At 40.9% G+C, this 26,387-nt stretch overlaps 2 protein-coding genes across 5 annotated transcripts; both read left to right on the forward strand.

Moving 5' to 3' along the window:
• The first annotated feature begins 310 nt into the window (after nucleotides 1–310).
• Nucleotides 311–3,446, forward strand: LOC125277676 (GTPase IMAP family member 7-like). The gene is made up of 3 exons (XM_048206140.1): nucleotides 311–984; nucleotides 1,428–1,465; nucleotides 1,655–3,446. The coding sequence occupies exons 2-3, from the start codon at nucleotides 1,453–1,455 to the stop codon at nucleotides 2,710–2,712; spliced, it is 1,071 nt and encodes a 356-aa protein (XP_048062097.1). The 5' UTR covers nucleotides 311–984; nucleotides 1,428–1,452; the 3' UTR covers nucleotides 2,713–3,446.
• Nucleotides 3,447–9,090: 5,644 nt separating this feature from the next.
• On the forward strand, nucleotides 9,091–22,899 carry rtn4b (reticulon 4b). Of its 4 annotated transcripts, XM_048206063.1 has the most exons (9): nucleotides 9,091–10,288; nucleotides 13,054–13,119; nucleotides 14,133–15,371; nucleotides 20,048–20,255; nucleotides 20,941–21,079; nucleotides 21,493–21,562; nucleotides 21,678–21,724; nucleotides 21,855–21,913; nucleotides 22,254–22,899. In XM_048206063.1, the coding sequence occupies exons 1-9, from the start codon at nucleotides 9,241–9,243 to the stop codon at nucleotides 22,294–22,296; spliced, it is 2,919 nt and encodes a 972-aa protein (XP_048062020.1). In that variant the 5' UTR covers nucleotides 9,091–9,240; the 3' UTR covers nucleotides 22,297–22,899. The 4 variants fall into 4 exon arrangements, with proteins under 4 accessions (XP_048062020.1, XP_048062023.1, XP_048062022.1 ...); XM_048206065.1 differs by lacking the exon at nucleotides 14,133–15,371 and having other exon boundaries at nucleotides 9,099–10,288; XM_048206066.1 differs by lacking the exons at nucleotides 13,054–13,119; nucleotides 14,133–15,371 and having other exon boundaries at nucleotides 9,098–10,288.
• The last annotated feature ends 3,488 nt before the right edge of the window (nucleotides 22,900–26,387 follow it).

Here is a 26,387-nt window from a genome sequence, read left to right on the forward strand (position 1 = left end):
CTTTAATATTTTACTGTAAAGTTGTGCAATTTTGTAGGATTTATGGTATTTTGTTTTATTTATTTGGCTCAATTTGTAAGAATTTATATACATTTATATAAAATAGCAAAATTTTATGTTAAATTCACTTTAATAAAGATCTACATTTCTAAATTTCATTCATAGTGATAGACATGAAAAATGTGCCTGGGTTTAGTGGACGATTACTGCCATCTACTGGAAAGCAAACACTTAATTAAATTAAAATTAAAATAACATGAATTTTTAACTACAGCCACTAGATGGCTATAGAATTAATCAGTGGTTCACATTATAAAATCATTATTATAACTATAAAAATAACTCTATATCAAATTTTAGCTTTTTTTGTACTATCATTTGTACTATCATGGGTATTTGAAGATATTTTTGAAAAATACAATCATTTACAAGGTTGAAGAGAACAGTGCACTATTGCAGACTTATATACTGAGGTTTTAATTACATTATTTTAATATAGTCAGTCGTGAATTAAAGTGGGCCGGTCTAAGGCATGAAACTCCAGGGGTGAAAATGAGTCCCAATCCAGCCCTGGGGATGTCAGATTGATTGTGCATCGTTAAAAGACCAATTATGATAAAATCGACTAAATGACTAAATATATCGCACACCCCTACCTTCTTCACAGTAATTATTAATAACATTTGAAATTCAGGTGTGTAGACATTTCTATTTAAACTCTTGTGGGCAGTGAAACAGCAAGGCTACTCTGTTGGCGCTAATCAATCTACAATATTTTTTGGTGGCATTTTATTTTCTTTCACTTCATTAACTTGAGAATTTACATTATGCATTTATATTAATAGTACCCACTGCAAAATCATTCTGGGGCGGCCGTGGTTTAGAAGGGTCAAAGACGAAAGTGAAAGTTTGTGATCATCCATCAGCATCTTCTCCACATTCTGTCTTGATTGAAGAAGCAAAGAAAGGGAGATAAACACCTATGTAAGTACTTTGCATTTTACACCTTTGATTTTTTATAGTAATAAAATCATTGAGTTCAGTGAGAGACAGACACAGTTAAAAACTGAATGTGTCAGAGTCAGATGTGATCTATCAGCATTAGTGTATGCTCTGCTTATTCATTCTGTTAATAACAGTTCTGCTGAACATGAGCGAGTTCGTCATTGTACTGTTTTGTTGATGTGTGTTTCATTAAGAGAAATAATGAACCCATCATTCAAAGCAAATGCCCTAATGCGAAAGTGAAAATGTTTCCTCTTTCACCATGACAAACACAGTCTTGTGGCATTAAAAGCAGACAAATGTCCCTCTGCTGTATGTGTGTGTGTGATGATGGACAGTTATCGAAACTAATGATTTGGTGTTTGGAGAAACATCACATGATTATGTCAAGACTAACCTTAATATCAATTTCCTCTATACAGAGACTGACATCAGCAGAAGAGGATCATGGGATGCATCTGTAAGTTATAATTGTTGCACAATCTCACATTTATAGTCTAAAATGTAGATGTGTTTGCAATGGCAGAGAGTCGAGCTGCTGAATGCTTTAGGAAAGGTTTAGGATAACTAAACTTGTTTTGAAGTTTCTAAAACAGCATCAGGATCTTAAAATTAAAGACTCTCATTAATACGTTTTTATGTCCAACAGCCAGTGTCTCGGAGTCGACGTCAGAGAGAAAGATCGTCCTTCTTGGGAAATCAGGAGATGGTAAAAGCAGCGCCGGGAATACAATTCTTGGAGAAAAAGTATTCAACACTAAAGCTTCGGCTTCAACCGCAAGAGATAAATGTCTAAAAGCAGAGAGAAAGGTTCATGGAAGAAACATCACAGTTATTGACACACCTGGAGACTTTGACACAGATTGTGATGATGAAGCGCTGAAATCTGAGGCCATCAGATCTCTGGTTGAATGTGCTCCAGGCGTCGATGCCTTTATCATCGTCCTGAAGGTGGGAAGATACGCAGCACATGAAAACACATTCAAAGAGGAGCACGTCCTGAAACACACAGTGATCTTATTCACTCATGGTGAGCAACTAGAAGGCAAGACCATTGAAGCATTTATGGAGGACTGTCCTCAACTGCAGGAGCTCGTTGATAAATGCGGAGGACGCTGTCACGTCATCGACAGCAAATACTGGGATAAACGTAAACGAGGGAACAAGAGCAACAGAGTTCAGGTGAAAAATCTGCTCAAGACCATCGACAAGATGGTGAACGAGAACGGCTGCTACACCAATGAGCTGCTTCAGAAAGTGGAGGAAGACATTCAAGAGGAGATGAAGAATATAACTGAAGACAATTTACATCCAGAAGAGCAACGAGAAGAAGCTAAGGGAAATGTTCATGCCAGTTATCAGGAGAAGTCTGCAGGAATGGGAATAGGGGCAGTGTTTGGTGCTCTTGTCGGCATGAGAGCTGCTACAGATTTAGCTCTTTGTATTTTACAGCCGTATGTAGCACTACAAACAGCGTTAACCGCAGCAGGTGCAGGTGCAATTGTTGCAGGTGTGCTTGGAGTTGGAAGTTTTGCAGGAGCTGCTGTAGGAGCTGTTATTGGATGGAAAGCAGTAGGTGAAGCTGAATCTGTGTGTGACACGATAGCAAAGGCAGCAGTGGATACCTGGGATAATGGATTATATGTGTTTAAGAAGGCAGAAGAAATGTGCGGTCTTAATAGCAAAATGGCAAAAAAAGACATTTAATTCATGCTTATAACCTGTTTATGTCATGCTCTTCAAGATCTTTTTATTGTCAGTGACAACAAGGAGACATGACAGTTCAGCTTAGACTCATTAGAAAAACGTCATCATCAAGTTTATTACGTTGGGTTTGTACATCACTGCAGTACTGAAACACTAAGCTAATGCTAATAACGTACCACCAACCATACGCCTAATGCTACTGACCAGAGTCCAGAGATGAGCCCACATGAGCCGCTCCAGAGCCCCATCCAGCCCAGAAACCCATAGCTCCTCCCAAACAATTTGGGCGTGGAGGGTGGGGTTGCGTCTCCAATAATTGTGGCCTGGCCAAAGGTCAAGGCCACAGAGGCCAATCCTAGATAGTTCCCTGAGCTTCCTGTTCTTCCGAAGCCACCTGTGATCAGCCTCCAGAGCCCCGCCCCCTCCTCTGTTGGACTGTCCTTATACGACGATATTATTATATATTGTCACGTTTTGAGTTTGTCTTGTGATCTGTTTCTCCTTCCTGTTCATGTTTGAGTTTCTTTGTTAGTCTGGTAATTAGTTGTCCTCTTGTTTATAGTGTCCTCAGTTCAGGTCTTATTAATTAGCCTCATTAGCTCCTCTGTTTCCTTTGTATATAAGCCCTCAGTTTCAGTCTCTTCTTTGTCTTGCATTGATGTTGTATTATTGTGTTTTTGGTTGTAGTTATTCTCCTGGTTTTGTTTTCATTTTATTAAAAGTTTTCCAAAGGATTTCCTTCATCGTGTGCATCTTAATCTGTGACAATAGGCCTGTTCGAGATGCTTCAGCGCTGCATCAGCGTATGACCACGAGAGCGTTTGTAGAGCTTACGAATCCTTATGCTTTTGAATTGCTCTCGCGGATCTTTGACGTCATACTCCGATCGGTTTGTGTGGCGCTGACAAGCCTATAGTGACCAACTCGTTAAGACAATGATTTGCCGCCACCTACTGGTGTTTTAGCATCATTTCATTTAGCTGAGGGACTGAAGGATGGAGCTTGAATGCTGTTTTTTGTTTTCAGTTGTAATAATAGTTCTGGGTAAAGAGACAGAATGTGCTTATTAATATTATTAAGAGTGAAATATGACGTAACATGTTTTTTTCCCTCTGACTCTGACTGTTTCTTTGAAAGGTCACGAATTGCAGAGCGTCCGTCTTTGATGAACGCGGCTTGGCCCGGGAAGTGACGTGTTCAGAAGTGCAGCATTTCGAAACAAACGCCAGCTCTTTTAGAGAGAAATTTGCTCTATTAGTCTCACCTGAAAGTCACCGAGGAGAAGCGTCACTCTCAGCTGCAGAGCTGTCAGCGCGTCCTCCTCCTCAGTGTGAGCAGCTGGTCAAGTCAAGTCACCTTTATTTATATAGCGCTTTTTACAATGCAGATTGTGTCAAAGCAGCTTTACAGTGATCACTGGTACATTATTTTGGCTGCACAGCAGCTCTTAAAGAATAGTGTCAATGCAGGCAGATCAAAGCACTGTTGAATAAATGTCAGGCTGGTCACAGAGACTGCAGGAGTGGACGAGACGCATTCATGTCATGACATTTGCAACAACAGATTCAGAGAAAACAGGAGTTTTCCCCATAAATGTCAGAAAAACTGACTCAATGCATGTGAAACGCATCGAAAGAGAACTTGGGGTCACATTAGTAGGGGTAAAAATATAAGAACTTAACCCAAAATTTATTGGTTATACTACAATCACAAAATAACGGGCAGCTGTTTCTTCAACAAGACCACAATATGTTTCCTTTAAGTTTCCTCAATATCTAGATATTTACAGATATTTGAATTAAACCTGTCACTCATATCTGTTAAGTTGTTGCGCTTGTGATAATGTCATAGGTCACATGATAACGTCAACATGGCGGATGATGTCCGGATAGCTAAGCGTTCGATAAGTAAGTACTTGTTAGGGGCTTTCGCACCAGAGGAACCATTTCACAGTTACTAGAACTATTGGCTGAAGTACCTGGATTTTGCCGTGTTCACACCACAAGAACTGGGAATGATTCTAGTTCTAGGAACTATTTTTGGGAACTAGATTAGCTCCTACTTCAGAGTAGGGTCTAAACCAGCTCTATAGGGACTACCAGTGAGCGTACACTGATTGGTCAAACACGTCAAACACTGGCATTTTTAAAAAGCCGTGTAAACATATATTTACTTCACTAACATGGAAAACGATATTATCTGTTGTCTGCAGGGTCTGACTCGATGATGTGTAACACTGAAAGGTGTCATTGGAGATTTCGTCTCTTAGTCTCAGTTTTTGCTCTTTTAGTTGTGTAAATTATGTGTTTACAGTCCATCTCCGTTATCATGAAACCCACGACACACAACAAACACAGCTCCAATCACAGCGTCCTCCATCCACTGGTTTTTAGTGTTTGTAAATGCAGCGCTTAAAGACGCCGCTGTCGGCCGCTTCAGAGTTCCTACTGCCGGTGTGAATGCAACCAGGAACATGTTGGGGAGAAATTCGTTTTTGGGGAACTATCCTAGTGGCTAGTTTTCTATAACTGAGTTCCCAGAATAACTATTCGGTGTGAAAGCACCTATTGAAATTAAGTGCCTACTCAGAGAGTATGTGATTTCAGTGATTTGCTGCCACCTACTGGTGGTATCATTTCATTTCAGCTGAGGGACTGAGGGATGATGATTGAAGAGTTGTAATTGTAAAGTCATTCTGGTTAAAGAAATAGAACTGACTTATAAATAGACTATTAAGAGCAAAATATGAGATAACATTATAAATATAACAGAGATAAAGTAATAGCAGTCACATTGCATAAGTGATTTTGTCAGTCTTTTTTCCTCTGGGGGGCGTGAGGGGGGGCTCCGACTGTTCCTCTGAAACGGGTCATGAATTGCAGGACTTTAGACGCATGAGGAGGTGATGGACGTGTGCTCAGTCCACAGACACAGACGCAGACATCTCACACAAACACACCGAGGGTTTGAAGTGCAGCGCTGCAGCACAGATCTGAGCAGCACTGGAGACGCGTCATCAATAAAACAATGCAGCAGCAGAGACGCAACACGACACCACCGGTGCCAGAGCCTCAGCATCTTCAGCTCCAGCATCTTCCATCCGAATGCCCCGGCGTCATGTGAGCTGGAACTTCACATATCAGTGCAAACATCAGGGGTATTGTGGGTAATTATATGAGGGGTCAGCCCAATGACTCAACACTTTTTGGTCCTGGCATGAAACCATCTGCAAAAACCTCAACGACAGCAGGTTCCCTAGAAAGCTCAAAGCTCTGATCCTGTAATCCTCACTGATACATCATTTTACCTCAGAATAATGAGAATGCACACTATTATTTCAGTTCTGCTCATGTCAAATACAGCATCACATGATCTCTGAGGTCAAACACTTCATTCAGGACAGATGAAATAATATATAGTGGATCCGTTCATATCCAGTAGCTTACATGGACAGATATTTCGTCTATCTTTGCTCTGCTAATGAAAATAGTTTGACACTAAGCTAAAAGAGGATCAGCCGTGTGTCTCTGAGCAACACAAAGACAGTCCGTCCGTCCGGTGCCGTTGAAACACTCGTGAAACACTGTTAATCCTGTGGGATTGAGAACGGGAACTACTGGATGAATAAATGTCTTATACGTGTAGATGTTCATTCAGGATACTACAGCTTATTAATGTTTGTTTTGACAACATTCGTTGGGCAGGAGCTTCCTGGCCGTCTAAATGTGTGATCATATCACTTTACAGGCCTGAAGAAATAGCTCTGTCACGAAACACTCATGAGGGATGTGATTCATCCGGCTGGTTCTGGCTCACGTTTCATGAACCGCACTTGTGTTCGCTCTGGCGTCTTGATGATCATGTGAGTCATTATCAAGCCTTTCTGTTTTACACGTTGACATTTGGCCGTAAAGCGCTCCAGAGACGCCATTAAAGCCCCAGTCGTCACACTTGAGAGCTCTGACAGATGCTGCTGCTTATTTTGGTCTCTTATCTTGAGCGTGAGGCCCTGAGCTCAGATCAGTCTGAATCACACACACAAACATCAGCATCATTAACTCACACTGTGCTGAGGATGTTTCGGTGCTGTTCGCCTCCAGTGATTTCACTGTGTCATTGCGTATTTGGGCCATTCTACAGAACTGGTGTAAACTGCTGTCCCACAACCAAATAGCACATTTAAAAAGCATTTAATTATTCAAATTTTAGATGTTTACTAAGATCCTTCTATTATCTATTGAATCCCACAATAATATTTAAAATATCAGTAAGATTAATATATATAAAATCATCATTTAGTTGGGATGTGTCTGTCCTGAACCCTAACCTCTAAATTTCAACTTGTGGAAATGATATTGAAATAATTTTTGCAATTTATTCCATTGTTTTAAAAAATATATTTTTGATTTTTTTTAAAAAGTGAAGTAAAAAAAAAAAAAATTATTTTATATTTTATTTTGAAATCATAAAACTTTATGTAAAAAAATTGTCACTATCGAAACAGAGTGTGTTTTAGTGCATTGTCTGAGACTGATTTTAACACACTTCTACATTTCTGATCAGGAAATATTCCTGTGTTCCTCCTCTCACAGCCTCTCTTTCACAGCAGATAGATCATCAATCTGAGTTAAATGTGTTCAGAAGTCTGAAAATCTGTGTGGAGCTTTAAGGAACGTCACCAACAAACACCTTTTTCTGCAATTAAACACACTTTTTTGAGTGTTATTCCATAAAATGTAGTTTTTGTGTGTAAAACTGTTCAGAACTGTGCTAGATAACCATGTGCTGATTATCATCTTTCAGCGGCTCAAAAGTGTCTAAAATTGTCATTACCGAAACTTCACCACATGTTTCGGTCGTGACTGTTTCGGTAGTGACATCATTGTTTTGGTAGTGACAAAAAGGGAACACATAATCATTTATTTGGGGGAAATAAACTAAATTTTAATACAGTTATGCAAGTCATTAGTATTTCAGTATGTTTTATTAATCAAATCATTAGTGTTTTAGTATCCTGTAATGTGATGTGGTCACTACCAACACATTACTGTCACTACTGAAACATGGGATGTTTTGTCAAAAATAAAGTATATTGAATGATCAGCTCAGATGTTATTATAGTGTTTGGTTCAATGTTTATTCAAACTAATGAATCCTTCACTTTGAAATCAGTATGATGAACTTTATGACTTTTACAAAGAAAGATTGGATTCAAAATACAACAAATCTCATAAATTACACTTGAAATATTGTTAAAATTGTAATTGTTATTGATTTACATGTGAAAATATTTTTAGAAAATAGCAAAAAATATATTTACAATGTAGATGTGAACAAAATCTTAATAGGTCAATGTGACCCTTCTTATTAAATTATTTATTATTGTGTTTCGGTAGTGACAAATTTGGGGAGAGGAAAAATATTCCAGAACTTTCTAAAAATACAATATGAGAATTAACTGCACAGTTACTAGAAATGTGTATCTTGGATATTATACAATTTGCATTCATACAAAATTTGTGGAAAAAGACGTTTTTTTCAAGACGTTTCCAACTCTGACCATTTCTGCAGAATGGACCATAAAGCAGATTCACAGTCTCTCTCAAATATATGCTCAATCTCCATCTGGAGAGTAAAGCAGTTTATGAAAATAAGTATCTGCTTAATTCCATGAAGTGCTTGTGAAATATATTCTCCAGCGGGAGTTTGAGAGGGATTGTGAGTCTGCTCTTATGGATATATGGATATGAGATGTGTGTGTTTTGAGTGACAGGAACAGCAGCGCTCAGTAACCCAAGAGCATCTGCTATCATCTGATGCAGAGCAGATGTTCCAGAGATGTGCTGCACATTATTTAGTGTACTATAAAGTAGGTAGATAAAGTGCTCAAGAAGAGTCTCCAACATTCACAGAACACACCGTACATGTGCACATTACTATAGATGAGGATGGCATGCGCACATATTTGAAACATGACCTGTGAGATATATATGTGCACATGTGGGATATACTTACGTTTATATATAGTACTGTTTGCTCAGCACTGCATACTACACTACACCAAGAGCGTTTATAGATAACTACAGCATTTTCTTTTTCTTTATTATTTAACCAAATAGATACAATACAATAAATAATATCAGTGCTGTTCAGACTAAAGGAGCATCCTGCTTGGTTTTAGTCGAATATTTTGAGAGAGTGCATCATTTTAGTGCGTGTTTATTGTTTGTTGAGGTGAAACCCTGGTTTAAAGCACAAAGAGAGAGTTTGAGAAAAGAAGCGCGGACACACCACGTGTGGGCGGGGCTTAGCGCGCTTCTGCGTCTGGATTGGTCACTGCTTACATCATTCAACCGTGGTGTTTACTGATTGGACAAACGATTCTAGTCAGCGGTATCAATATTCCGCTTAGTCACTTTCGAGGAGTCTGTTAACTTCAGCTGTCTCGAGGCGCGGCGTCTGCTCTCCTCCTCACTGTCTCGTTTCATCTCCAGCCCAACACACTGGAATATCAAGCACAGCTTCCAAATGGAGGAATCAGACAAAGTTTCATCCACTGCACCTGACGAAGCTCCGCACGATGCTGCCCTGAATGAAGCCGCTGCAGGCGGGCAGACACGGACAGACGCGCGGAACGAGGAGGAGATGACCGAGAAAACCGGTTCTCCGCAGACTACTGAGGTAACTAGTACTTCACAGACTACTGAGGTAACTAGTTCTCCACAAATAACTGAAGAAACTAGCACTTCACAAACAACTGAGGAGACTAAAGTTAGTACTTCACAGATTACTGAGGTAACTAATAACGTTAGTCCACAGACAACCGAGAAAACTGGTGCTCCACAGAGAGCTGAGGAGACTAACGTTAGTTCTCCACAAACAACTGAGGTAACTAGTACTTCACAGACAAATGAGGAGACTAGTGCTCCACAGATTACTGAAGAAACTAGTGCTCCCCAGACAACCGAGGAGACTAAAGTTAGTACTTCACAGACAACTGAGGTAACTAATAGTCCACCAATAACTGAGGAGACTAGTACTTCACAGATTTCTGAAGAAACCAGTGCTCCACAGACAGCTGAGGTAACTAATAACGTTACTCCACAAATAACCGAGGTAACTAGTACTCCTCAGATTACTGAAGAAACTAGTATTTCACAGACAACCGAGAATACTAGTGCTCCACAGATTGCTGAGGAGATCAGTGCTCCACCGAGAGCTGAAGACACCAGTCCTCCGCAGATAACCGAGTTAACTAGTCCTCCAGAGCCGGCGGAGGAAAGCGCTGCTCCAGCTGAAGGGAAGCGCGGCAGCACAGAGGCAGAGGTGACATCTACTTCACAGACGGATGAAGTGATCGCCGCAGAGGCGACAGAAGAAACATCACCCCAGCAGACTGAAGCGCGAGAGGACAGCGTTACTCCTCCGGCGTCGGCGGCGCGCGTGACTCCAGCAGCGGAGGTGAGCAGCTCGTGCGCGGCTCAGACAGTCTCGGAGAGCCGCAGAGATCTCTCATCTGAAGCGCCTGAGGAGGAGGAGGAGGCACACCCGCACACTCTTCATCCATCACCATCCCGTGAGTATCGCAGCGTTTTCAGCGGATCATTTGTGCTGTGTTGGTTTCTGGTGTTGAATTTGTCGTGGCCTCCTTCAGAAAATCAGAGCGATCAGGTGAGAGTGAGAGTGAGGGGAAGAGCAGATAATCGGTGTTTTGTCGAATGCTTCAGTGCTGCGGTGATTTCTGTGTCCATATGGCATGATGAGGCGTTATTGTGTGAATGTGATGGTGAGGCCCACCCGCTCCCCGAACAAAGACCCGCAGCGCCTCATGAGGATCAGATCAGATAGATGAATGTGATCAACATTGTCCTATTTAATGTGAGATTAACATATACTTTTAATATATTATGGTCATCTATCTATCTATCTATCTTGTCATTTTGACCATATGACCATTCAGTGGGCATTGCTGTTTTTAATTTTTATATTTACAGTTTTACACCCGATGAGATGTGTTAAATTGATCAAAATGGCTAAGACCTGTGTAATGCTGTGTGACTGACAGCTGCTGTTTTCTGTCAGAAACTTTCTTCTTCTGGTGTTGGTCAGTTCTGGTCAGTTCTCACCGCAGTTTATTTGCCATGAAACAGTTTTCTGGACAGAAAGAGCAGAGTAACAGACTGATGAGATTCTTCAACATGCTGGTTTCTGAAGAATTAAATAACACAAGGTTTTCTGGGTAGATGTCTTTGCCTTTACAGAAAAAGATTTAATTTTAAATTTAAAACGACCTCCGTTTCGTTATAAAAAGCACACTCACAGCTGTGATGCGGCCATAATACAAATATTTTATTATATATTATAAGTTATTATTTTAATTATTATTTATAAAAGGGAATTACATTTATAGGAATCAAACTTAATGGCAAATGTTCCTATAGGAATACCCTTAAAGGGTTAGTTCAGCCAATAAAGAAATTTCTGTCATTAATTCTGTCGTTCCACACCCGTAAGACCTTCGTTCATCTTCAGAACACAAATTAAGATATTTTTGATGAAATCTGACTTTCAAGGTCCAGAAAGGAACTAAAGACATCGTTAAAACAGTCATGTGACTGCAGTGGTTCAACCTTAATGTTATGAAGAGACGAGAATACTTTTTGTGCGCAAAAACAAAACAAAAATAAGGACTTTATTCAACAATCTCTTCTCTTCTGTGTCATTCTCATTCGTTGTTTGCGTCCAGCTCTTCCAGGTTTTACATCAGAACGTCGACTCATTATTGGCCGGTTTCTGCGTCTGCATCACACGCATGTGTCGCTCTGATCATGTGATCAGGCGTCGGCCAATACTGAGCCGGCATTCTGAACAAAAACAACGTATGAGAATGACACAGAAGAGAAGAGATTGTTGAATAAAGTCATTATTTTTGTTTTGTTTTTGCACACAAAAAGTATTCTCGTCTCTTCATAACATTAAGGTTGAACCACTGCAGTCACATGACTGTTTTAACGATGTCTTTTGTTCCTTTCTGGACCTTGAAAGTCAGATTTCATCAAAAATATCTTAATTTGTGTTCTGAAGATGAATGAAGGTCTTACGGGTGTGGAACGACATGAGGGAGAGTAATTAATGACAGAAATTCATTTTTTGGGTGAACTAACCCTTTAATGTGGTGACAGATCATCTCTTCCTCTTTCCTACTAGTTGCAGCAGCAAATAAACATCAGAACGACTTACTGAAATGAATCATGTCTCATGTAATCCATCGATCAGTGTTTCAACCGCAGAACGACGTCAATAAAACGGCTGGAGAACAACACATTTATCTGAGAAGACATTCAGTGGCCATAAACCTGATAGTCAGCTAGTAAAATAACTCTAGAGAGGAGCGTTATAAATATATGCACCATATTACATATTCTGTTCTGTGATGTCTCCTCCGTGTGTGTTATTTAGGACAGAAATAGTCTAAATAAAGCCCGAGACGTCTTCATGCTCGTTTCCGTTCGGGATGAAACAATGTTAAGTGAGTGTTGAGTGACACTGATCTGATCCAGACCCGAGAGAGAGCCGTGGAAACCAACAACATCACTGTGTGTTTCACTAATAAGCACTGTTACTAATATGAGATATATTGTCTCATGGAAATGAACAGTGGGTTTGAGTTAAATGCAGAATTAGAAACCGTATCATCTGTAAAATGTGTAAAGACAGAAATGTTTTATACAGTAGTATTTTTAATATTCTGATGGTGAGTTTAGACTCTACAGCCCTCTATTGTCCTGTGTATTCGTTCAGCTCCACCTCTGTTCCTTTATTCTACATGGCGAGAGCTCAAACTGCGGGTCGTTCTCTCATACGCAGCAGGAACAGCAGTGCGATAATCAGATCTTTGGGAGACTGTATAGAGGCACCGCTGTCATTCTCTACTGTTTTAGTGGTGACATTCAACCTTGATTACATGCTCAGTCAAAAGTGTTTGAGTGTTATTCCTCAGGTGTGGTTGAATAACCTTTGGATTGTGTCTCCAACATCTGCTCGTTGTTTAACACTGCATAGAAAGCTGCTGCTTATTTTATTGTTTATATATTCATAAACTGCAGAATAACTGCAGAATGCTGACATTACAATGCTGCCACTGTATTTATTTAATGTCTAAAACAAAAACATCATAAACGGGTTACTTATCCTGGGATTTTCTTTTTTTGAGAGAAAATGCTGATATTTTCTGATTCTGATGGCAGGAACACACAGCTGACTAGCGTTTAAATGATCTCTCGCCCTCCTGTAACTCATTTGCTCTCGGACTGGGCTTCAGGAAGTGTTGTTGTTTTCCAGATGATCCCGAACCTTCTGCTGCTCCTGCCGTCGCTCCTGCGCTCTTTCAGCCTCCGTTTCCATCAGGTATGTTTCTTCTCTGCTGATGCTGTTTTCGTCTTTGATGTGCTGTCATTTGATTATTGCTTGCGTTTTAGGGTGACGTTTGACCTGATTTAAATCTAATATCTTGGATGTTAACTACTAAGTTAAAAGTCAACGAGTGATTTGACTTGATGTTCCCTGATCTGGATTAGGGCTGTCATGATGCCAGTGATCCGTGAAGCTTGTTGATTTTCAGTCCTTTTAAAACCACCACAAAAACACATTCCATAATTCAAAACTTCACTTATTTAAAGTACTTGTGTAATATTTAACAATTTGAAATGAGTTTTCCATTGAGCCCGTGAGCACTTCCGGGTTCGGTCGGATCTCATCCGTTTTTTTTTATCCATTCTGAAGCAGCTGGTGAATATGATAGGGCCCTATGAAATCTGTTCTATTTTTTTCCCAAATTCCATTTTATCCTTTTGAAGTTTTCTGGATTTAGTTTTTTTTTTTTTTGTTTTCTGTTTTACATTTTTTTGATTTGGTACTGTAGATAGCATAGAAAAACTGTATTATTATGGTCTTATTCTGTCATTTTGCAAACATGGCGTTATTGACAGCCCTAATGCAGACTCAGTCTTGACAGAATGTGTCCTGGAACGGGTGAAATGATTAATGTTCGTCTTGATTTGCTCTTTGTCTGCTTAAGCACTCAGATGGCCGATTGTTCTGCCTCTCTTCTGACTTTCACAAGTCTCTGAATAGCGAGAGGATCTTGAAAGCTTTGCATCAGTTAATCTGTACAGCAAAGCTCCGTTAACATCCTCATTTATTGCATTCTTTTAGAGCAGATATTAATTGCATGACCACCTGATTTTAGAGAGAAAAGCAGATGCTTTCATTGAAGGAGAAACGGGTCTAGAAACATGATCAAACTCTTGGAAATCTTGTATCTTCATGAGGGGATTGTGAAGCCCTCGCAGGATCATCCTCATCCCGTCCCTGGCCAGACTCCAGCTAACCGCAGTTCATGTCTCATTCTGATCCCACAGACCACTGGGATTCTCCATCTGTAGCTTCACAGGCCACCACTGATCTCACTATGGATTCACTGGGACATAAAGACTCGGCGGGACTCGACCCGGATGTGCTAAGTCAGTCAGATGACGACTTCATGTCTGAAATGAAGAAGAGTCTCCTTCAGGCGTTCTCCCCTCTTAACGACGGTCTCGGGGAAAGGTCCGTGGAGGTGTCCGACAGTCCGTCTCCAGACCTGGTCCAAGATGCATATGATGGAGATGACGTTCACGCGCAGACCAGAGAAATTCAACAGGAGGCTGGAGTGGACGCAGCGCTCTCCCTTTCATACGCTTCAGATGTCAACACCATGTCTGATGACCGGCCGACGTCTCTCCCAGATATCTTGAAATCTTCTCCGATGAACCCTGAGAAAGAGGACTCGGGCTCCTCAGAAGAAAGCCCTGATTTCAGCCCTGTTCATAGAAGTGTGAACGAGTCCGCTAATTCCCCGTTCTCTGTGTCTGCCAACAGTCTGCTTGAATTTGACTCCAAGATTTTGCTGCTGAAGGAGATGACCGAGGTCACGGAGGCGAAAGCTGCAGAAAAGGCTAAGCTGGAAGCGGAGAAGAACTCGGAGCAAAGTTTTGCTGCTTTCGATCTTGTGAAAGAGACCGATGTGCCTGCAAAGAGTGATGGTCTTCTGAAGGACAAGGATGGTGTGGAGGTGTTAAGCCAGACTTCTGTTAAGACGACGAGCAAATTTGAACATCTCAACTTCCCATCGGGAAAGGCTCAAGAACACTGGGATTCTGAGAGTCCGTCTGCAGACTCCTTCTCGCCGGTGTTGGACGCAGTGACACAGAAACCGCTGAGCTTCACCGCGGAGCAGGAGCGGCGAGCCGCAGACGAGGCGTCCGAGCAGGAGGTCTCGTCTGAAGAGTTTGAGTTTGTTGAGAGGCCGCCTCAAGGTGCCGTGGAGGAATTTCTGGAAATGCAGGACAGCCTGACGTTTGTTAAACCATCGGAAGTGCTTCTGGATGAAGACAGATCTCCTGAACCGGAGGATCCAGCGCCTGTAGCCAATCAAAGCTCTTACCATCTTCTCAACCAGGCGTCAGACAAATCCTCCGCCGCGAGAGGAAAGGCAGGCCTGGAATCTGATTTCCAAGATACTCCAGTAATCTGTCCTCCAGCGGATAAAGCTGGAGCCGGGAAGCAGGAAGCTGAAGGCGAAGAAGGAAGTCAAATGTCAGATCTGAGAGCGGCAGCAGGTAAATTCAGCACGGACCGTCATTACGGCTCGTTTTCCTTCACCGGACCTTTTCATTTATCCATGGTTTTGTGTCTGTGTACGGTCATCATTTGTGTTTTGTCCTGTCCCCTCATCTCTCATGCATCTCACCTTTGGCATGGCATGATGTTGCATTATGAGTCCGTTTGCATGATCACCTTTCCGTCCGATTCGCTCACTGACTAGTTTGATCTGTATTCTGAAAAATATATCTTCAGATTTGTAAAGTGACCACTTTGACTCAATCTACCAATATGGCAGTATATGATTTCCTACTTGCTTGGGATTAGGATTTAGTCACATTTGTGACTGAAAATTACTGCGTGTGACTGAGAAAAAGTGTTTAGGAGCACCAATGCGACTTGCGGTTGCAGTTCGGTTGCTCAACAACAACAACAAAGCTGGAGAATCTCACGCAGCCAAAATGAGGATTGTCAGTAACGGTGTTCAGCCTTACATTGTTCAAACCGGAGTCAACACTGATGGAGAGACTCAGGAAGAAGTTACAACTTTTAGACGTTTCTGAATGGTTAGTGGATAAATTGATGTAGTTGCTGTGGAGTTGATTCAACTCATCCACTAGCATGTGCCGTCATGTTCATCTTTTGTGTTGAATTGACCCTCGTTTGTGAAGCAGTCCGGCGTAAAATGACGGCATGTCAACAACACTCTACTACAACAACTCTTCCTCTTCTCTAAAGCAGCCCAACATGGCCCCGCCCCCTTTGTTGAGTGTTCTCAGGGGTGGGGTTTATGTAAATTTTAGGGTTAGTGATGTCACTAACCCAGGAAGAAGCTCGTTGTAGTCCCTACCAGCCGTTTGTTGTAGTCCTTTTTTTAAAAGAAAATGTCTCTCTTTGCATTGAACTTTGAGCGTCGTAACTTTGCAGATGTTGTTTATGATCAAACAGCAACATTACACACTAACTAAAGTTAAAAAAGTCAAACCATAATCAACCACCCCTTTAAAGTATCATTTCAGTTATTTAAATCATTTAATATTTCTATATTCAAAACTTTCTGTTTAAAACAATCTCATAACATTATCATGAATTTAAAGGTGCCATAGAATGTTTTTTCACAAGATGTAATATAAGTCTAAGGTGTCCACTGAATGTGTCTGTGAAGTTTCAGCTCAAAATACCCCATAGATTTTTTTTTCAATTTTTGTAACTGCCTATTTTGGGGCATCATTAACAACGCAGATTCAGCATGCTTCCCCTTTAAATGCTTGTGCTCTCTGCCCCCCTGAGCTCTTGACTATAATACAGTGCATTTACAAAGTTCACACAGCTAATATAACCCTCAAATGGATCTTTACAAGATGTTCGTCATGCATGCGTCGGTATTTATTTGGATGTTTACATTCTAACGGGCTAAAGCTAACATTACACACTGTTGGAGAGATTTATAAAGAATGAAGTTATGTTTATGAATTATACAGACTGCAAGTGTTTAATAATGAGAATAGCGACGGCTCTTGTCTCCGTGAATACAGTAATAAACGATGGTAACTTTAACCACATTTAACAGTACATTAGCAACATGCTAACAAAACATTTAGAAAGACAGTTTACAAATATCACTAAAAATATCATGATATCATGGATCATGTCAGTTATTATCGCTCCTTCTGCCATTTTTCGCTGTTGTTCTTGCTTGCTTACCTAGTCTGATGATTCAGCTGTGCACAGATCCAGACGTTAATACTGGCTGCCCTTGTCTAATGCCTTGAACATGGGCTGGCATATGCAAATATTGGGGGCGTACATATTAATGATCCCGACTGTTACGTAACAGTCAGTGTTATGTTGAGATTCGCCTGTTCTTCGGAGGTCTTTTAAACAAATGAGATTTATATAAGAAGGAGGAAACAATGGAGTTTGAGACTCACTGTATGTCATTTCCATGTACTGAACTCTTGTTATTCAACTATGCCGAGGTAAATTCAATTTTCAATTCTATGGCACCTTTAAATGCATTCATGCCATTTCTGAGCCTCAGTGCAAAGAGGAATTTTGTTGATACTGATTTCATTTGATTGAGAACTTATTTGTCCTGATTGTATTGTCTTATTATTCTAAATCAATTAGAAAAAAATGCTCTAACAAAGTATTAAAAAAATAAAAAAATCCCCACAAAGTCATTTTAAGGAGTCAAATATTGCCTCATAAGGAGATGTAATCGTAGAGCCCTGTGCAGTGGTCTGTGTTTGGGCTTTGTGCTCTTATACACGTTTCTCAGCAGTGATGAAGCAAGCAGGCTTTAGGTCACGGAGCGTCGAGCTGGACTGTGTTTACAGAGCACTGAAACATCTCATTAAGTCAGAATGGACTTCATGCCTTGACTTGCAGTTGGTCAGAAGTAAAGCAGAGACGAGTGCTGAGAGCGTTCAGTGCAGTTTGAATGTGAATGTGTCGGTTCACACGTTTCTAGTGTTCAGTGGCGTTGCATCTGTCAGTAGTGTGTGTGTGGGTGTGGCCGAGGGGAGCCGTGTGTTTGACAGTCAGCTGATGTTTTGAGTGTAGGACCCCTCCTCCTCCTCCAGCTCCACCCGCCTCTATAACCTCTAGCCTTCCTCTGAGCTCTCGCCGTCACACCCACACTGCAGACATGGACCCGGTGGAGGAACAGCCCGCGGCGCACTGGAAACACACGGGTAGAGCTCAACTCTTTTATCATACAGAGACTCTGACGGTAACGCTTGCATGTTGTTCCTTCTAGCGCAGCGCAGTATTAGTGAGTCCCGCTGTTGGTTTTTACAGTCGTGTGGTGCTTGACTGACGCTGATGAGTCTCAGTGTTTAATGAATCCAGATCTTTAGCTGAAATAAAATGTAACCTTTGCTCAGAGGATGAATCAGAGCTCATGCTGATAATCTGGCCAAAGGTTCTGGGTGCGGTGGGGCAAAAGTAGTATCTGTTTAATGATTTGCTGCTGCGTCTTGCAAAATTAGGTGGACTAGAACGTTCCCAGAAACAAATTCCCTCAGTGTGTGAAATGCCTTTTCAAACCGGTCTTATATAGCAGGAGATGTTGAAATGCTATTGCTACAGCAACATCCCAGATAATGACATGTATGTATATATGTTCATACATCAAGTCATATGTATGTCTATAGTGCTTTTCACAATACACATGGATTCATAGCAGCTTTATAGAAAGTCATACTGTCAGTGTTTTACTATAGAGTGAGTTTGAGTTCGGGCGATCTGATGATGTTTGATGATTTATAGTGTTGTCTCAAACACACAAATGATCAAGACAATTAAGAGATTTAAATGTTGATCAGTTTTGTTCTATTAAGAGAGATAAATGTTGTTCTAATGATTTTTAAGTATCAATTAAAGTAAGATTGTATGTCACTGGTGAAAACGCTGGGAGAAATGTAATTAAGAGATTTAGATAATGGTTGGTTTTGTTCTAAGTGAGACTAAAGATATGATTGTTTTCGATATGGTAGTTTTGCAGTTGCAAACAACACTAAGTCGGTACTGAAATTTTAAAAATGTGACGCTTTGAGCGCTGTTGAGCGATTTATAAACACCTCTGATTGGCCATTGTGTTCATGTCCTCATCAGATATGTCTGTGATTGGCTACAATGATCAACCCTTCAAAAACATGTTGTAAATATTTATCAATGACGCTCTTTACCGAGCGCTTGCACCGGCCCACTGCTTTCAAACGCTTCAGTGTGTTGATCATTGTAGCCAATCACAGACATATCTGATGAGTGCATGAACACAACGACCAATCAGAGGTGTTTACGAATCGCTCAAAGCGTCACATTTTCAAAATTTCAGTAACGACTTGGTTTCGAAAAGTACTTGTGTCATGTTAAAGATTTAGGTCATGTCTGCATGAAGGATAAGGAAGATCGGTGGCCAGCTAATATCACTGGAGACAGGGTTGTTTTATTAGTGGTCATCAGGAGATGTGTGGCCTGACACACAGACGGCAGCCATTAATGGATAAACCAGGTGAAAACTGGTGGTTCTGCAAACCAATACACAGAGGTAATCACTCGAAATAATTATCCGGCACTCTGTTAGACCACTTGAGATGGATTGACCCTGTGAAATTACTTTTTTTTTTTTTTCTCTCTCTCTTTAACAAATTTGCAGAGTCATCACATCTAGTTTTTGCTTCGTCATGTATGGAGTGCAGAATGAGGTTTAAAGCATTTTACCATAATGCTGCATTACACAAAAAGTGAAAAATGAAGGGATCTGAGTGCTTTCTTAATGCACTGATGAGAGAGATAGTTTTTGTGTGAATTATCGCTTTATTTAAATGGTGTTTTCCTCAGATGTCTGACGGGAGATGTGCAGCTAAACTCACGTTCGTGTCAGTGTTCATCACAGGTCTGTGAGTGTAACTGTAGATCAGCATCTGAGAGCGAGAGCTCAGAAACACAGGCTTATCATGGGCTTAGATTGACATCACGTCATGTTGATTCAGCATCTGCTCATAAGAGGTGAAATGAAGGAAACATGATGGTTCAGCAAGAGCTTGTGCATGTTGATCCCACACACGGAGCATCACTCCATCTATCCCATCCTGCTTCACACTCATCCCTGCTCATAGACTCCTGCTGCAGACTGAGCTGTGTGTGTGTGTGTGTGTGTGTGTGTGTGTGTGTGTGTGTGTTTCAGTGCTGGATCTGCTGCACTGGCGGGACGTGAAGTCGAGCGCGCTGGTCTTCGGCTCCAGCCTCTTCGTCCTCCTCTCCCTCACCTGCTGCAGCATCATCAGCGTTCTGTCCTACGCCGCGCTGGCTCTGCTGTCCGTCACCGTGACCTTCAGGATATACAAGGGAGTCCTGCAGGCCATCCAGAAGTCTGATGAAGGACATCCGTTCAAGTGAGTCTGAGATGTGTGTGAGATGACCTCTTGACCTCTCACCGGCTGATTTAAGGTCAAACAAGATGCCTGTAGTAAATGTAATCTGTCACTTTACATTTATCTTTATTCATTTAGCAGACACTTTTATCCAAAGCGACTCCCAGTTGAGGAAAACAAGAAGCGATTTATCTTAAAGAGGTCTAAGTGTCATCTTAAGTGTCAGAGGTCGTTCAGAAGATCAGGGAGCGACTGAGGAATAGAGGAAGCATAGATGAGAATCTTCTTCCAGCAGGATGCAGTGAGTTTTCAGCTGTCTTGAACATTGTCAGGGACTCAGCTGACCGGATAGAGTTGGGAAGATCATTCCACCAGTGAGGAACAGTGAAGGAGAAGGTTCTGGAAAGCGTTGTTGAGCCTCTCTGTGTGTTTAATGTGCCTCGTGGATCCATCACAGACTCTTGTGCTTGCCACATCCACAGTTTTGATGATCATTTATGTTCATGTGAGATTGTGTTCATGGCCTTCAGCGGTGTGTGGAGGATGAAGCTCATCTCATATCAGTTTCAGTGCTGGGAGACGTTTCGTCCCATCTGAGATCTTTACTTTTTCTGTTTATGGCAGATGCTTTTATCCAAAGCCATTTACACCGATGATTTGATCAGGATTGAGTTTTGTCTTGAATGTCTTTTCCTCACTTCCACAGATGGTTCCTGGAGAAGGACGTTGCTCTGTCCAGAGAGGCGGTGCAGAAGCACAGTGACGTCGCTCTGAGCCGGATCAACGGCGTGCTGAAGGAGCTGCGGCGTCTGTTTCTGGTGGAGGATCTGGTCGACTCTCTGAAGGTCTGAGTCTTTCTCTATATGACATGGAAAAATACCTTTCGTTCAAACTGACTCCAGTAAGTTAAAGTAGTTCATGAGGAAGAATATATCTCAAGCGCATCACAGTGTGCTCAGATTTTTGCAAATGGTGCCTGAACTTGCTTAAGGTTTTACAGGAAGAGTGATTTACTCGACAAATGGGTTGGGTCCTTTGAGCATTTGGTTCAGAGGATGGGTTCAGTGTGTTAGCAATTGAGAAAAACTGTGAATCTACAGTTCATCCAAAGGGACCATTTGTCCAAAAGTCTGTCATTAATTACATTTACACTCTCATGTTGTTCAAACTGTGTGACTTTATTTCCTCTTTGGGTTCCAAAAGAAGATGTTTTGAAGAATGTTGTCCTCCATTGACTTTAATTGTGTTTCTTGTCCAGTTCGCCGTGTTGTTGTGGATCTTCACGCATGTCGGTTCCTGGTTTAACGGACTCACGCTTCTCATTCTCGGTAAGGTCATGGTGTTGATTTCACTGTATACTCTATTCTCACGCTAACTTCAGTCTTGTTTGTTCTTCAGTCATATATGAACCGTAATGATGTTCTTGATCTTCTTATCCTGCAGGTCTGGTTGGAGCGTTCAGCGGCCCGATAATCTACGAGAAGCATCAGGTAATGATGGTGTGTGTGTGTGTGTGTGTGAGTGCGTGTGTGTGTGTGTGTGTGTGTGTGTGCGTGTGTGTGCGTGTGTGTGCGCTTCAGTCGGCTCTGCTCATGTCGCTCACGCTCTTCTCTCCCGCAGACTCAGATCGATCAGTTCATTTCCACGGTGAGCGGCCAGATGAAGGGTGTCTTGGGGAAGTAAGTGAAACTCGTCTGTGGGTGTCCAACACTTATGAACCCATCATTCACATTATTTCTTCAGATCTTTACTGTCCTCCATCACGTGATGTTTGCTACTGCTGCATTTCATATTGTACAAATACCCTCGTCATCGTTTCACGGCCCCACAGACGGCCTTCGTTTGTCTCACTCGGTGTCGGCGCCCCCTTGAGGTTAATCATATGTATAGTGTGTTTTTCTTTACATGCAGAAAACGTTTTAAGTGATAGAATAATCAGTCAAAATACGTACTGTCTGTAACGGTTTAATTATATTCCTCTAGAATGGTTGTTCCTTCAGTTTGTCTGTTTTCCCGCAGGATTCAAGCGAAGGTTCCTGGAGCCAAGAAGAAGCCGGAGTGACGCAGATCTGCTCTTCACACTCATCTCTGTCTCTGTCTCTGTCTGTCTGTTTTTTTTCTTTCAGTTTGATCACATGACTGCATCATCATCAAGTTGCTCCAATGCTGGTTGCAGAATAAATGAAATATCTTGTTTAATAATGCCATCTGTCTGAGAACCGTGTCGCTCTGCACCGCGAGGACGTCTGTAGATACTTTCTTTGATAATGAGGGAAAGTTGAATCGTACCATTAATGGCTTTTTGTGGTGTTTTAGTTCCTATGACTGTGATTTTACTGTTCCAGTGTTGATTGACTGGAGAGTTTCTCCATCATGTGTCAGACTCGGTAATCTGTGCTAGACAGGAGTAGATATCGCCACGTCACCTGACCTGCAGGAACTCCTCTGGACGAACACGTTTACATGCGACTTCCCTGAAAAGAAGTTATTGTATTTAAATCTATTTATCTCTGGACCCGATTCCTAAAGCTGCACTTGAATATCCCACGAGAGCCGAGCATCGTTTGCTGTGCCAATAACTGTGAATGAAACGCGTCCGGTTGTTCTCAACTCTGTGGAATGCATTTTGACATGTTAATGAGTACCAATAAAGCTTCGAACTGAATCGCTTCACTGCTTGACATTATTTCAAACTTCTGTTTATTACAATCATGTGTTTCTCAGCTCTGCTCCAAACACTTCCACTGAGGAGCAGAAACACTGACACTCACCTTTGACCTCTGATGATGACAGCCGGTCTTCAAACACTATTAGTGGGGTCTGATAAAGGGATAATTCACCCAAAAATTAAAATGATCTTTTTCCACAAATTTTGTATGAATGCAAATTGTATAATATCCAAGATACACATTTCTAGTAATTGTGCAGTTAATTCTCATATTGTATTTTTAGAAAGTTCTGGAACATTTTTGCTCTCCCCAAATTTGTCACTACCGAAACACAATAATAAATAATTTAATAAGGGTTACATTGACCTATTAAGATTTTGTTTACGTCTACCATGTAAATATATTTTTTGCTATTTTCTAAAAATGTTTTCACATGTAAATCAATAACAATTACAGTTTTAACAATATTTCAAGTGTAATTAATGAGATTTGTTGTATTTTGAATCCAATCTTTCTTTGTAAAAGTCATAAAGATTATCAAACTGATTTCAAAGTGAAGGATTCATTAGTTTGAATAAACATTAAACCAAACACTATAATAACATCTTAGCTGATCATTCAATATACTTTATTTTTGACAAAACATCCCATGTTTCGGTCGTGATGCACAGTTTCAGTAGTGACAGTAATGTGTTGGTAGTGACCACATCACATGACACAATTTTAAATCACATATTAAAACACTACTAAAAAATAAATAATTATGTGTTCCCTTTTGTCACTACCAAAACAATTATGACGTTTCGGTCCGGGGACACAAGAACTCGACTCTCGTGAACATGCGGACGGCTGTTACCAGAAGCTAGTGATTATAGTTTATAAAGTTATAAATATGGGGGTTTTTTTCTTACAAAAACACATTGTTTCGCTTCAGAAGGCCTTTACTTTAGTCGTATGTATTACTTTTATGATGGATATTTGCACTTTTTTTGGGCTTCAAAATCTCACGCCCCATTCACTCCCATTATAAAAACTTAATTGTGTTGAAAGAAGATATACACCTAGGATGGCTTGAGGGTGAGTAAATCATGAGATAATTTAAATTTTTGGGTGAACCGTCCCTCTAAAGGTCAGATCTGCTCCCTCACGGTCTCCACAGGATGCTTTTCTTCACAGATTGTCAGCTGTTTTCCAGACTGCTGTTTTAATTCTGCACTTCTACATATTAGTCTCCATGTTTCCACCTCAGCTGTTCCTCTTCACTAGTATTTTGAGTATGACTGGCATCAGGACCATTGAATTGTGTTAAAGGGATAGTTCACCCAAAAATGAGAATGTGATGTTTATCTGTTTACCCCCAGCACATCCCAGATGTAGGTGACTTTGTTTCTTCAGTAGAACACAAATGATGATTTTTAACTCCAACCGTTGCCGTCTGTCAGTCGTATAATGCGTGTCAATGGGAACTTCGTCTATAAGAGTAAAAAAAACATGCACAGACAAATCCAAATTAAACCCTGCGGCTCGTGACGACACACTGATGTCCTGAGACACGAAACGATCGGTTTGTGCGAGAAACCGAACAGTATTTATATAATTTTTTACCTCTAATACACCACTATGTCCAACTGCATTCAGCACTCGCTTAGTGAGGTCTGATCGCGCTCTGATGACGGCAGTGATGTCTCACGCTTCGCTTCAATGAGTGCGAGAGATCACTTCCAGCATCAGAACGCGTGTTTTTTTGACTCTTATAGACGGAGTTCCCATTGACACGCATTATACGACTGACAGACGGCAACGGTTGGAGTTAAAAATCATCATTTGTGTTCTGCTGAAGAAACAAAGTCACCTACATCTGGGATGCGCTGGGGGTAAGCAGATAAACATCAAACTTTCATTTTGGGTGAACTATCCCTTTAAAGGACTATAATACACACATTTATATTATTGACATCATTCTGATGGAATGACTTTAAAGCAAAGACAGAGTCAGATTAACGTAACATGAGCTTTTGATTCAGCATTCACACTCTTGTGAGGACAAACAGATTACAACACATTTCTATTTGATGCTTTGCCTGTGTGATGAAACTGACGGGTTAAATATACTGTAATGCTGTCCATCAGATCAGAGCAGAGCCAGAAAACTGCTTGTCCTGTAAAAACTGAAGTGAAAAGCAAGCGTTTCTGAGCAGCTGGATCCTAGAGTCGTGCGTTATTACAGCTTCAGCTTCACAAAAATGTGTGACAGCAAATCTGTATTTATTTTTACCAGCATCATTTTAAAAAAAAGGCACAGATCAGTCCAGAGTATTTGTCAAGAAATATATTCTGTTTATGGGTCTGTTTTAATGTTATATATTGATTTAGTATTTTATTTATCTGATAATGGACGATAAAACATAACCTAAGTAAAGTCTTCCTGACATCAGCTGCTGGGCTTCATTTGACATGACAGAGATACAGACATCTGACATTGATGAGATGTGATCATGTGACAGTACTTCATTCATGGTCTGGATTCACAGACAGGGTTTAGATTAAGTCAGGATTAGACCTTAGTTCAATTAGGACATTTAAGTAGCTTTATAAACATGCCTTAGAAAAAAACATGACGGATATGAGACAAAACAATGACATATTTTAATGTTTTTTTTTTTCAACACAGTTTCTGAAAGCTGACACTCAAACAGCAGAAACACACACCAATTCTCGGCCTTTGACTCATTTTTCAATTTCATAAAACACTTTTTGCAAAACACAACACACAATTCTCTATGTAACACACAGAAATCTAACAGGAAGTATCTTGATTTCCTTTTTCAAACACAACCAATCAAAATGCCACACTGATTCATCAGTGCCTCACACTAACTCCTCACATGCACAAACACTTATCGCTTCACTTATCACCAACCAATCACGGCTTTAGAATAGGCCTATAAAGGCCAAGGGTCAAGTTATAGCTTGGATTTTAGGATTTTTTCTCCACATGGTGCTGGAAAGTGCATGATCGGTGTCCCTATGCCAACATAACACTTCTCCAGGCAGTGGAGGCCTGAGGAGACACTGACGCTGACTCCATCCAACGATGGATACGCAAGAGAGAATATAGTTTGTGACGTGGATGAAGTACTGTGGCTGGACCCAGCCAGGAGGAGAGATGGAGCCTAGATACACCCAACCATCTCACACACACACACACACACATGTTGGGTTTCCATGTTTTATGGGACATTCCCTGGGCATGATGGTTTTTATACTGTACAAACTGTATATTCTCTCCCCCTACACTAACCTTTCCACTATATCTACCCATGACAGAAAACATTCTGCTATTTTAGATGTTCAGAAAACATCATTCTGTGTGATTTATGTATAAGCTTGTTTCCTCATGGGGACTTTAAAAGTGTCCTCACAAAGTCAAAATGTGCTGGTATTACTTCACCTGTGGGGACATTTGTGCTAGTTTTTTGTTGCT

This window comes from Megalobrama amblycephala, linkage group LG10, assembly GCF_018812025.1.
Source record: "Megalobrama amblycephala isolate DHTTF-2021 linkage group LG10, ASM1881202v1, whole genome shotgun sequence".
In the NCBI taxonomy this organism is placed as follows: Eukaryota; Metazoa; Chordata; class Actinopteri; order Cypriniformes; family Xenocyprididae; genus Megalobrama; species Megalobrama amblycephala.